Here is a 13,326-nt window from a genome sequence, read left to right on the forward strand (position 1 = left end):
TGTAAACAGTGGAGCCTAGTCACCAACGCAGATTTGCCTGACTTCCACCCAAGTTATTTACTCAAGCAGACACCAGAATATAACAGAAAAAAATCCCCCATGTGCAAATAACGACTAAGGATTTGCAAAGAGTCTATGAGACTTGAAAAAAGCCATCTTCCCAAGAAAGAAGTATTACCACCTTGGTTACAACAGAGTCCACGTGGCTTGCAGATAGCTGGACCAAAAACCTGTCAGGAGACTCAGGTTCCCATTATGCTTTGTGACAAACTATTTAGTTCTGAAGAAGTCCCCTGTCCCCTAAGCCAAGTTTCTTCAATCAGGAAGAGGATAAACTGACTTGATTCTGGTTTCTTTCTTCTAAACTCCAGTGCTTTTTCAAAGCATTATAATGATGATTAAAAGAGCGAACACTTATTAAGCACTGGTTATTATGTGGTAGGGACTACACCATGTACTTCACAGGTATGAGCTCACTTAATCCTTATAACAGTATATATAATATCACCCTCATTTTACATAACAAAAGCTGGGTCTGAAAGTTTAAAGAAAAAAACTCCTGCAGTGGAGGTCTTGGGATCTGAACTCTTTAACTTATTTAACCTTCTCAGGGTCAGTTTCTCAAGTGTCAAAGGTGGTTAAGAATGTCACCCCAAGCAGATGTTGAAGGGCTTACACGAGACCCAGAATGAGAGGGACTCTAGACTCAGCCTGTCTTGGATGTGAATCCTGGCTCCTCCACTTACTAGTGGTTACCTGTCCTTTCTATGCCTCAGTGTCCTCATCTGTAAAAAAGGAGATAAGATAGCTTCCAGTTCCTACTGTTTTCAGGTTTGGTGTTAATATCCCCCGAAGGTCTTAGAACCATGTCTGGCCTAGAGAAAGCACTCAGTAAACATGAGCTACCATTACTGCATGCAGAAAAACAAGTGAAGAACAGTACGGCTATGGGCAGTGTTTCCCCCCACCCCCCCCCTTTACTCACTCTGGTTGTGAAGGGGTGTGGCTGTGAGGCAGGAATGGGGGAATATTTCAGTACGGCTATGGGCAGTGTTTCTCCCCCCGGCTCTTTACTCACTCTGGTTGTGAAGGGGTGCGGCTGGAGACAAAGCAGTGTGAGGCAGGAATGGGGGAATATTTCTGTTCACCAACGACAAGGTGGCTAAGCCACGGAAAGGCAGGGATCCCTCAGCACTTCCAAATGAAGCTGTGAATCTCGCCTTCCTCCCACATCTCATCCCAGTGATAAATGGGACAGGACTCTAACAGATTTTTAAATTCATTAATTTTTAATTGGAGGATTATTGCTTTACAATGTTGTACTGATTTATAACATAGCAACGTGAATCAGCCCTAAGTATACACATGTCCCCTCTATCTTGAACCTCCCTCCTACCCATCTAGGTCCTTAGAGTGCTAGGTTCTAGCACCTTGCATCATACAGCAAATTCCCACTGGATATCTGTTTTACACATGGCAATACATATGTTTCCGTGGTACTCTCTCAATTCCCCAGCCTCTCTTTCCCCAGCTGTGTCCACAAATCTATCCTCTAGGGCTGCGTCTCCACTGCTACCAGGCATACCAGGATCATCAGTATCATTTTTCTAGATTCCATATGTATGTGTTAATATACGAGATTTGTTTTTCTTTCTGACTCACTTCACTCTGAAACAGGGCCCAGGTTCATCCACTTCATTAGAACTGATTCAAATGAGTTCCTTTTTATGCTGCTGCTGCTAAGTCACTTTAGTTGTGTCCGAATCTGTGTGATTCCATAGAAGGCAGCACACCAGGCTCCTCTGTGCCTGGGATTCTCCAAGCAAGAACACTGGAGTGGGTTGCCATTCCCTTCTCCATTCTTTTTTATGGCTGAGTATCAAATCCCTTACGATTATGCAGTTAAAGTGACAAATAGATTCAGGGGATTAGATCTGATAGACAGAGTGCCTGAAGAATTATGGACAGAGGTTTGTGACTTTGTACAGGAGGCAGTGATCAAGATCATCCCCAAGAAAAAGCAATGCAAAAAAGCAAAACGGCTGTCTGAGGAGGCCTTACAAATAGCTGTGAAAAGAAGAAAAGCGAAAAGCAAAGGAGAAATGGAAAGATACACCCATTTGAATGCAGAGTTCCAAAGAATAGCAAGGAGAGACAAGAAAGCCTTCCTCAGCAATCAATGCAAATAAATAGAGGAAAACAATAAAATGGGAAAGACTAGAGATCTCTTCAAGAAAACTAGAGATACCGAGAAAATATTTCATGCAAAGATGAGCACAATAAAGGAAATGGTATGGACCTAACAGAAACAAAAGATATTAAGAAGAGGTGGCAAGAATACACAGAACTATACAAAAAAGATCTTCATGACCCAGAAACCACAATGACGTGATCACTTACTTAGAGCCAGACATCCTGGAATATGAAGTCAAGTGGGCCATAGGAAGCATCACTATAAACAAAGCTAGTGGAGGTGATGGAATTCCAGTTGAGCTGTTTCAAATCATAAATGATGATGCTGTCAAAGTGCTGCACTCAATATGCCAGCAAATCTGGAAAACTCAGCAGTGGCCACAGGACTGAAAAGGTCAGTTTTCATTCCAATCCCAAAGAATGCTCAAACTTCTGTACAATTGTGCTCATCTCACACACTAGCAAAATAATGCTCAAAATTCTCCAAGCCAAGCTTCAACAATATGTGAACCATGAACTTTCAGATATTCAAGCTGGATTTAGAAAAGGCAGAGGAACCAGGGATCAAATTGCCAACATCTGTTGGATCATCAAAAAAGCAAGAGAGTGCCAGAAAAACATCTATTTCTGCTTTATTGACTACGCCAAAGTCTTTGACATATGGATCACAACAAACTATGGATAATTCTTCAAGACATGGGAATATCAGACCACCTGCCCTGCCTCCTGAGAAATCTGTATGCAGGTCAAAAAGCAACAGTTAGAACTGGACATGGAACAACAGACTGGTTCCAAATAGGAAAAGGAGTACGTCAAGGCTGTATATTGTCACCCTGCTTATTTAACTTATACGCAGAGTACATCATGAAAAACACTGGACTGGAAGAAGCACAAGCTGGAATCAAGATTGCCGGGAGAAATATCAATAACCTCAGATATGCAGATGACACCACCCTTATGGCAGAAAGTGAAGAACTAACAAGCCTCTTGATGAAAGTGAAAGAGGAGAGTAAAAAAACTGGCTTAAAACTCAACATTCAGAAAACTAAGATCATGGCATCCGGTCCCATTACTTCATGGCAAATAGATGGGGAAACAATGGAAACAGTGAAATTTTGGGGGCTCCAAAATCACTGCAGATGGTGACTGCAGCCATAAAATTAAGACACTTACTCCTTGGAAGAAAACCTATGACAAACCAAGAGAGCATATTAAAAAGCAGAGACATTACTTTACCAACAAAGGTCCATCTAGTCAAAGCTATGGTTTTTCCAGTAGTCATGTATGGATGTGAGAGTCGGACTATTAAGAAAGCTGAGTGAGAAAGAATTGATGCTTTTGAACTGTGGTGTTGAAGAAGGCTCTTGAGAGTCCCTTGGACTGACTGCAAGGAGATCCAACCAGTCCATCCTAAAGGAAATCAACCCTGAATATTCACTGGAAGGACTGATGCTGAAGCTGAAACTCTAATACTTTGGCCACCTGATGCAAAGAACTGACTCACTGGAAAACACCCTGATGCTGGGGAAGATGGAAGGTGGGAGGAGAAGGGGACCACAGAGGATGAGATGGTTGGATGGCATCACCGACGCGATAGACATGAGTTTGGGTAAATTCTGGGAGTTGCTGATGGATAGGGAAGCCTGGCGTGCTGCAGTTCATGGGGTCGCAGAGAGTAGGACACGACTGAGCAACTGAACCGAATTAAATATTCTAACACTAACAGATTAAAAAAAAATTAAATACTGAGGTCCTCCTTGAAGAGCAGCAGAGCACTCAGAGGTAATGTTCTAATCCTGAAGGCTCTCCCCCCTGGGTCCTTGGAGACACCCACACAGACCTGTAAGGGGAGGGCAAGTCAAGTCCAGTTCCTGAATTCAGCTCCATACTCTGGTCCTAGGTGACCGTTTAAATCTTTGAACTTCTGCGTCCACCAGAGTCTGAGGCCAGGGCCATCATCCTCCAGTCCCTGGGCCCACGAGCAGTACCCCCAACCCCAATTTCCACTCTTACCTCCATACTCAGGCCCGTGGACATGTCTGGTGTCCCGACTTCTACATCTTCCAGGCGGGCAGGGAAGAAAGGCTTTAGCCGCCCCACCCCGACCGGGCACCTTCCCAAGATTCCAAGGCTTTGGGCCACACCGAACTTTCGGTGGGGGAGTCGGGGGTGCTGGACTGGAGTGGGGTGGTCTCCTCCGGGGGTGTTTTCAGCTCTCAGCCACGTAAAATCCTTCACTCGTTCCAATACACGCTGCTGGGACGGGCAAAGTGCACAAGAGACACGCGCAGAAACACGAGCCCCAGTCACACACCAGCCTCCTCCGCGCCCGCCCGCTAGTCGCGTCACACCTGCGCGTACACACCCTCCATTCACACACGTACCCGCCTCCTCTCCCCGGTCACACCCTCCACGCACTGTCGGTCCCGGTCGCCAAGTCACGCGCGCACGATCACGACTCCCGCCCTCCCGCGCGCAGACGAAACGCCGACCGTATGGCGCCTGCCTGGGCCCGGCTCAGCAGCGGTCGCCACCCGGACCGGACTCTCTCCTCAGAACCGGCCAGACTCGGTCCGGGCTTCAACTCCTTGCCAGAAGTGGGCGCGTCCTCACAGCACAAGGGCCCCTGGGCAACTTAGTCCCAACAGGGACGCCGGCATTTGAAGCCGGGCGAGCAGGCTGCTAAGGCAGGGCTCCTCTCCGCTGCCTGGTGACCGCCGCCCTCTGTAACTTCTCGGTGCCGCCCCTTCCGGAATGGGCCGGCCTGGAAGCCTCACAGCTCCGACTCTGGGTCCAGAAGTCCTGGCTACCTCCCGGGGGCTTCTGGGAGCCGTCTCCGGGCTCGCACTGCGCAGGCGCAGCTGTTAGGTTCAGCGAGCTGAGACCCGGCTAGCTGCGGCCGATAGTGGGCGGGGTCACAGGGTGCGTGGAGCGCGCAGGCGCATGGAGCCCGAGGATGGTCCGGGAAGCGGGCGGAGCCTCCAGGATAGACCGAGGCTGGAGATTTTGGATTTCTCCTGGTGCTTTATGACTGTGTGTACACATGTGGTGGCTGGGATCGGGGGCAAGGGGAGGCAGGTAATTTCCAAAAGTCTGCCGATTGAAGAGGGCTTCCCAAGGGGCGCTAGTGGTAAAGAACCCGCCTACCAGTGCATGAGACTTAAGAGACACCGGTCGGATCCCTGGAATGGGAAGATCCCCTGAGGGAACCCACTCCACTATTCTTGCCTGGAGAATTCCATGGACAGAGGAGCCTGGCAGGCCACAGTCCATAGGGTCGCATAGATTCGGACACGACGGAAGCGACTTAGCCCGCACAGGTCGAAGAACTGACGTTTCAGTTTAATTATCTGATTCACTTGTAAAAGAGCATCACATTTACCCTTGAAGCCAGCATTTCTCATCGCCGTTAGTTTTTGCTAAGAGCTCTCCAGCCCCTGTGCGCAGTGGGCTTGTGATCCTGCTGTATCATGAGTATTCCTTACTAATAAAACATGGGATTTCGTTTCTCTTTTGATCTCTTTCAACCAGTCCTCAATATACAGCTTCTCCGTAGTTCTGAGAATCACCCTCTAGAATCACCAATTTCTACATGAGCATAAAAGATGACTTTAACTTCGAAGTTACAGTATTGGAAGGATCCCAGGGGCCTTGAAGATCTAAAGAACTTAACAAAACTAGGATGTGGGGAAGCAGGAATCATTTAAATGCATCACATAGGTAGAGACGCAGAAATATTTAGGTGCTTCCAAAGGCTGACTCAGTTCCACCTATCTGCAGTCCAGGAGTGGCATTCCACATCCTTAACAGCTAGCACAAGGAGGGGCAGAGCCAACCAAGCTGAAGAGTGAACTACAAGAAAACATCCCTTATGGCCTGTGAAAGTGAAAGCTTCTCAGTCACGTCCCGACTCTTTGCGACCCCATGGACTATACATTCCATGGAATTCTCCAGGCCAGAATACTGAGGTGGGCAGCCGTTCCCTTCTCCAGGGGAACTTCCCAACCCAGGGATTGAACCCAAGTCTCCCGCATTGCAGGAGGATTCTTTACCAGTTGAGCCATAAGGGAAACCCATATATGAAGCCTAATATTGGCCCTGAGTTTCCAATCAAAATACAAAGAATGAAAAATCTGACTGGGTTGTTGTACTGTCAAGTGCCAACAAAGGGCTAACGTGTTAAAGACAAAAACAGATTTCAATATATATTGAAAAAATACACATATTGGGTTGGTCAAAAACTTAATTTGGGTTTTAACATGGAAAACCTGAATCAACTTGTTAGCCAACTCATAAACAGACACACATGCGTGCACACACATATTAAATATTTTGACTCTATATGACTACAAGATCATTTTACACATAAGGTTCTACAAATCACATATTTAATATATTCTGTATGACAATACTCCATAGGAGCAAACATAGAATTTCATCTTTATATTAACTGGACAATACTGTACTGAATAATCACAATGTCATCAATCTGTGTCATAATTAAAACTTTACAATAAACGTTATTTATACTTATATATTTATTCCAGTGGGACGAAACTCGTAGATCTAGAGTTCCTGTTTCAAAAGGAACGCATGTTTATGAAGCGGACAGGTCATGCCACATTGCCACCCCAAACCAGAGCAGGCGCGTTGACCAGGGTAATGACGAGCAGCCTCCTGTTTTCCACACTGATACAGGCACAGCATATTAACCAGGCTAGGCCTTAAGCCGTCTGAGAGTCAAGACTGGCTGGCACTAAATTTGTAACTTCCCGACCAATGGGCTTAAGGACCTCACGCGTGCTCTTTGAGCTCTCCAAGCGCGACGCACCTGTTGGCATGCACCGCCCATTTCCCCGCTCTGTGTGTCACAGCACTCTGTTCTTCAACGACACATTTATTCGTACACATGGTTATTTTCTGCCAGTTTTCTAGTACATCTTTTTGGCACCTTCCGCCATGCCAAAGTCGATTTAAGTCTTTGTATGGGCTGGCTTATGGTCTTCATGCCTTCCAGGGCTCCACGTCCTACTCAGTAAAGCCTCTCTCCTTTCTGTGTTTGGTGGTGGTGGTTTAGTTGCTAAGCTGTGTCCGACTCTTGTGACCCCATGGACTGTAGCCCGCCAAGCTCCTCTGTCCATGGGAGTCTCCAGGCAAGAATACTGGAGTGGGTTGCCTGCCATTTATGTCATAATTAGAGCTGCTAAATACAATTGTCTCATATTTCTTTGTAAGGTCTAGGTATGTTGTTTTGGAAACTGGGTAACTGATTATTAAAACATCATTTCCCCAATGATGAAAACCTAATCTTAAATATAGGTGGTTGTTTAGTTGCTAACTTGCGTCTGACTCTTTGGGACCCTGTGGACTATAGCAGCTAGGCTCCTCTGTCAGTGGGATTCTCCAGGCAAGGATACTGGAGTGGGTTGCCGTTTCCTTCTCCTGGGGATCTTTCCCACTCAGGGTTTGAACCTGCATCTCTTGCACTGGCAGCTGGATTCTTTACACCCACGGAAGCCAATCTGATTATAAACCAAAACATTTTTTAAATGTCCTGCTATGTTTGACAAACCATCCTTCCGTGTTTTCCACTAAAACTGTCAGAGCAAACATATCCTACTGGGACCCTGTTGTGAACGGCAATTTACAAACATTTTAATGGTAGTACTTCATCTCGGAAAATATCGTTATTTCTCCTTTTGTGGACATTATTTCCTCATATTTCCTATTGTTTGATGCTTTAATAATGTCCTTTCACCTCTATACAAAAATTGCTTTAGAGTTTTTCTTATTTTTAATGGGATAGTTGTATTATTCTCAGACAAATACTTAAAACCTTTTCTATACTTTTTTTCTCTCTGCAGGGGACCACGAGGTGGCAAGCTAGTAAGTAAATGCTTGCGGTTTTGCGGATGACGGTGTCTCTGCTGCAGCTTCTCAGCTTTGCTGTTGCGGCCTGACAGCTGCCCCAGGCAGCATGTGCCCATACTGTGAGCCACAGCTGTGGGCCAATCAGGCTTTACTTATGGGCTCTGAAATTTAAATTCCATGTCATTGTCGTGCTGTCATAAACTATTATTCTTTCCACTGTTTCCCCATTAAAATGATTTTTAAAAATTAGGCCATGGGCTGTTTGAACACAGTCAGTGAAACTTGGGCCGTGAGTCATAGTCCAGATCAATTTGCCTGAAGGTGAGTGGTTCCTTAAGTTTAATGGAATTTACTCAAAAGCCCTGGTGGCTCAGAGGTTAGAGCGTCTACCTCCAATGCGGGAGACCCGGGTTCAATCCCTGCAGGAAGATCCCCTGGAGAAGGAAATGGTAACCCACTCCAGTATTCTTGCCTGGAGAATCCCATGGACTGAGGAGCCTGGTGGGCTGCGGTTCACGGGGTCGCAAAGAGTCGGACACGACTGAGTGACTTGACTTTACCCAAGTGACTTTAAATGATCGAGTCTTGCAGAATGCTGTGATTCTCTCATCAACAAGGTCACAGCGCCTCACACAGGCAGATACATGAAAAGGCCCAGTACTCACGCAGTGTTATGGAACTGAGTTTTAAACCAAAACCGGAAAAGCCTCACTGACTATCTTGAATCACGCATTCCTGATCTAAAATCCTTAGCTTCCTTCTGTGCATCGTTTTGTCAGTTGCCAATGGAAACTTTTCTGTGTCCAAAACTAATGTTCTATAAAGAGCTAACACACTCATCCCTTGGTATGGACCGCTGGTCCTGCTACATACGTCTTACACATTCACCGATCTGAAGGATCGCGTCACCGATTTTCACGTGAGGCGTAAACGAATTCCGCGTTCAGTTCAACTGGCAACCTGAAGAGGAAACAGGACAAGAACGGGGCAGTACCCAAGCAAGAGGGAGACGGGGTGTGCAGCGCGGCCATCGGCGGCCTGCAGAGCGGCGTCTCAGGACGGCAGGGATGGCAGTGAGGGCGGGCTCCAGAGGAACGTGGGTAAGAGGTCCGCGGGGCTCGCCGAGGGAGCGGGGTGCGCGGGCGCCTCTCCCGGGTGTGTCCGCGCCTGCGCAAAGTGCGGGCCCTGCCGGAAGGCCCTGCGGCTCCGCCTGGGGCCGGGCGGCCGCTCCCCCGAGTGCACCCTCTTGTGCTGGTTGAGGTGGCCGATCTGGATGAAGGTCTTCCGGCACTCCTTGCACTCGTAGGGCTTCTTCCCGGAGTGGATCCGCTGGTGGACGCTCAGGGACTGCCGGTGGCTGAAGGCCTTGCCGCAGGCGCTGCACTCGTACGGCTTCTCGCCGGTGTGGCTCCGGCGGTGGCAGGTGAGGGACGACTTGGTCTTGAAGGCCTTCCCGCACTCGGCGCAGCCGTGGGGCCTCTGGCCCGTGTGCAGCCTCTGGTGCTGCGTGCAGGACGAGTTGTCGCCGAAGGCCTTCCCGCACTGCAGGCACTTGTAGGGCTTCTCCCCCGTGTGGACGCGCTGGTGCTGCACCAGGTGCGTGGTCTGGCTGAAGGCCTTCCCGCACTCCTTGCACTCGTAGGGCTTCTCCCCCGTGTGCGTCTTCTGATGCTGCGCCAGGTGGGCCTTCTGGGTGAAGGCCTTGCTGCACACCTTGCAGGCGTAGGGCTTCTCCCCGGTGTGGATCCGCTGGTGGGTGGCCAGCTGCGAGCTGATGCTGAAGGCCTTGCCGCAGTCCGCGCACGCGAAGGGCTTCTCCCCGGTGTGGATCCGCAGGTGGCTGGCCAGGTGGATGTTCTGCCTGAAGGCCTTCCCGCACTCCTTGCACCGGAAGGGCTTCTCCCCCGAGTGCACGCGCTGGTGCTGCGTGAGGGAGGCGTGGTGGCTGAAGGCCTTGCGGCACACCTCGCACGCGTAGGGCTTCTCCCCGGTGTGGATGCGCTGGTGCACGGTCAGCGACGAGCCGTAGCGGAAGCACTTGCCGCACGCCTCGCACCTGTACGGCTTCTCCCCGGTGTGGATCCGCCGGTGCTGGTTCAGCCCGATGTGGTCGCTGAAGGCTTTCCCGCAGTCCAGGCAGTCGAAGGGCTTCTCCCCGGTGTGGTAGTACCTCCAGTGGCGGACGAGCGATGTGTTCTGGATGAAGGCCTTCCCGCAGTCCAGGCACTCGTAGGGCTTCTTGCCCGTGTGGCACCGCTGGTGGCGCGCGAAGGAGGAGCCGTCGCTGAAGGCCTTGCCGCACTCCTTACACTTGTACGGCTTCTCGCCCGTGTGGATCCTCTGGTGGACGGTGAGGGACGAGCTCTGCGTGAAGGTTTTCTTGCATTCGTGACATTTGAAGAGTTTTTTCCCCGTGTAGATTCCCGCATGTTTTATCAGCACTGAGTTTGGGGGCAAAGCTTTCTTCACCGAGTCAGGGCGGTGGCCTCCCTCTTCCGAGATGTCGAGGTGGAACCACCTACCTGGTCTGTTATACCGACACACTCTCTCTTCAGAGAAGGTGTTGTGGCGAGCGACTGCCTCCTGCCCGAGTCGTGTCTCCTGACCTGCCAGCTTCCTTTCAAACAAACGGTCAGCCTCCCACCTTTCTCTGAGCGAGGAACACTCTACGTTAATGCCTGAAATTCTGTCTGTTACCACTTCAGCAAAGGAACTCTGCTTTGAAAGTAACTCCTGAGTTTCCTGTACACACTGCTGGCCTGAAAGATAGAAGGAGGATACACAACAAAAAACACTTCCTTTACGGAACACTGCGGAAAAGAGGAATCTGCTAAAACGGAAACTGTGGAGAAACTCACTGATGAGTCAAACCCGAATGAAATAACTAAACCCCACGACTCACAAACACGGAATAGTGAACTCACTTGTGAATGAATCCCATATAACTTCACTAAACGGTGCACCTCGGACATGCAGGAAAGTGAACTCACTGCTGAATGAAACCCTGATGAAATCAATAAACTGTACACGTCTGACTCGGGAAACTGACCTCACTGCTGAATGGAACCCTGATGAAAACAATAAACTGTGCACCTCTCATACTCGGGAAAGTGAACTCACTGCTGAATGGAACCCTGATGGAATCAATAAACTGTGTACCTCTGACACTCAAGAAGGTGAAGTCACTGCTGAATGAAACCGGGAAGAAATCAATGAACTGTACACCTCTGACATTCGGGAAAGTGAACTCACTCCTCAATGAAACCCTGATGAAAACAATAAACTGAGCACCTCTCACACTGGGGAAAGTGAACCCACTGCTTAATGAAACCCTGATGAAATCAATAAACTGTGCACCTCTGATATTCGGGAAAGTGAACTCATTGCTAAATGAAACCCTGATGAAATCAATAAACTGTGCACCTCTAACACTTGGGAAAGTGAACTCACCTCTGAATGAAACTGTGCACCTCTGACACTCAGGAAAGTGAACTCACTGCTGAATTAAACCCTGATGAAATCAATAAACTGTGTACCTCTGACATTCGAGAAAGTGAACTCACTGCTAAATGAAACCCTGATGAAACCAATAAACTCTGCACCTCTGACACTCGGGAAAGTGAACTCACTGCTCAATGAAACCCTGAATGAAAGCAATAAACTGTGGCCCTCTAACACTCGGGAAAGTGAACTCACTGCTGAATGAAACCGGGATGAAATCAATAAACTGTGCACCTGTGACGCTCCGGAAAGTCAACTCACTGGAGAATGAAACCCTGAAGAATCAATAAACTGTACACCTCCGACACTCAGGAAAGTTAAGTCAGTGCGGAATGAAACCGTGATCAAATCAATAAACTGTGCACCTCGGACACTCGGGAAAGTGAACTCAACTCTGAATGAAACCCTGATGAAAACAATCTGTGCACCTCTGACACACAAGAAAGTGAACTCACTGGAGAATGAAACCCTGATGAAATCAATAAAGTGTCAACCTCTCACACTAGAGAAAGTTAACTCACTGCTAAATGAAACCCTAATGAAACCAGTAAACTGTGCACCTCTGACACTCGGGAAAGTGAAATCATTGCTCAATGAACCATAATGAAATTAATAAACTGTGCACCTCTGACATTCGGGAAAGAACTCACTGCTGAATGGAACGTGATGGAATCAATAAACTGTGCACCTCTGACGCAAGGGAAAGTGAACTCACCACAGAATGAAACCCTGATGAAATCAATAAAATGTACACCTCGGACACTCAGGAAAGTGAACTCACCTCTGAATGAAACCCTGATGAAAACAATAAACTGTGTACCTTTTGACGCACGGGATAGTGAACCGCCTGCTCAATGAAACCCTGATGAAATCAATAAACTGTGCACCTCTGACACTCAGGAAAGTGAACACATTGGCAATGAAACACGGATGGAATCAATACACTGTGCACCTCTGACACGCCAGAAAGTGAAGTCATAGCTGAATGAAACCCTGATCGAATCAATGAACTGTGCACCTCTGACAGTCGGGGAAGTGAACTCACTCCTGAATGAAACCGAGATGAAATCAATAAACTGTGCAACTCTGACACTTGGGAAAGTGAACTCACCTCTGAATGAAACTGTGCACCTTTGACAATTGGGAAAGTGAACTCACCGGAGAAAGACACCCTGATGAAATCAATAAACTGTGCAACTCTGACACCTGGGAAAGTGAACTCACTGCTGAATGAAACTGTGATCGAATCAATAAACGGTGCACCTCTGAGTTGGGAAAGTGAACTCATTGCTGAATGAAACCCAGATGAAATTAATATACTCTGCACCTCTGACACTCGGGAAAGAGAACTCACAGCTGAATGGAACCATGACGGAATGAATAAACTGTGCACCTTTAACACTCAGGAAAGTGAACTCAATGCTCAATGAAACCCTGAAGAATCAATAAACTGTGCACCTCTAACACTCAGGAAAGTGAACTCACCGGACAATGAAACCCTGAAGGATCAATAAAGTGTACACCTCCGTCACTCGGGAAAGTGAAGTCAGTGCTGAATGAAATCGTGATGAAATCAATAAACTGGGCAATTTTGACGCTCGGGAAGTGAACTCACTGCTGAATGAAACCCTGATGAAATCAATAAACTGTGCACCTCTGACACTCGGGAAAGTGAACTCACTGCTGAATGAAACGCGGATCCAATCAATAAACTGTGCACCTCAGTCTGGAAAGTGAACTCGCTGCTGAATGAAACCCTGA

The 13,326-nt window shown here is 48.0% G+C and overlaps 2 protein-coding genes across 2 annotated transcripts in view; one reads left to right on the forward strand and one right to left on the reverse strand.

Moving 5' to 3' along the window:
• Window positions 1–13,326, forward strand: part of LOC138097115 (zinc finger protein 805-like) — a 724,976-nt gene that overhangs the window by 57,832 nt on the left and 653,818 nt on the right. The gene's annotated exons all lie outside the window — the stretch shown is intronic.
• The window catches only part of ZFP28 (ZFP28 zinc finger protein), a 41,322-nt gene continuing 37,113 nt past the window's right edge, over window positions 9,118–13,326 (reverse strand). Inside the window, exon 8 of the mRNA XM_068992206.1 lies at window positions 9,118–10,823. Within this exon, the coding sequence (XP_068848307.1) occupies window positions 9,118–10,823 (1,706 nt within the window). The remainder of the gene's footprint in view (window positions 10,824–13,326) is intronic.

Source organism: Capricornis sumatraensis, chromosome 20, assembly GCF_032405125.1.
Source record: "Capricornis sumatraensis isolate serow.1 chromosome 20, serow.2, whole genome shotgun sequence".
Taxonomy (NCBI): domain Eukaryota; kingdom Metazoa; phylum Chordata; class Mammalia; order Artiodactyla; family Bovidae; genus Capricornis; species Capricornis sumatraensis.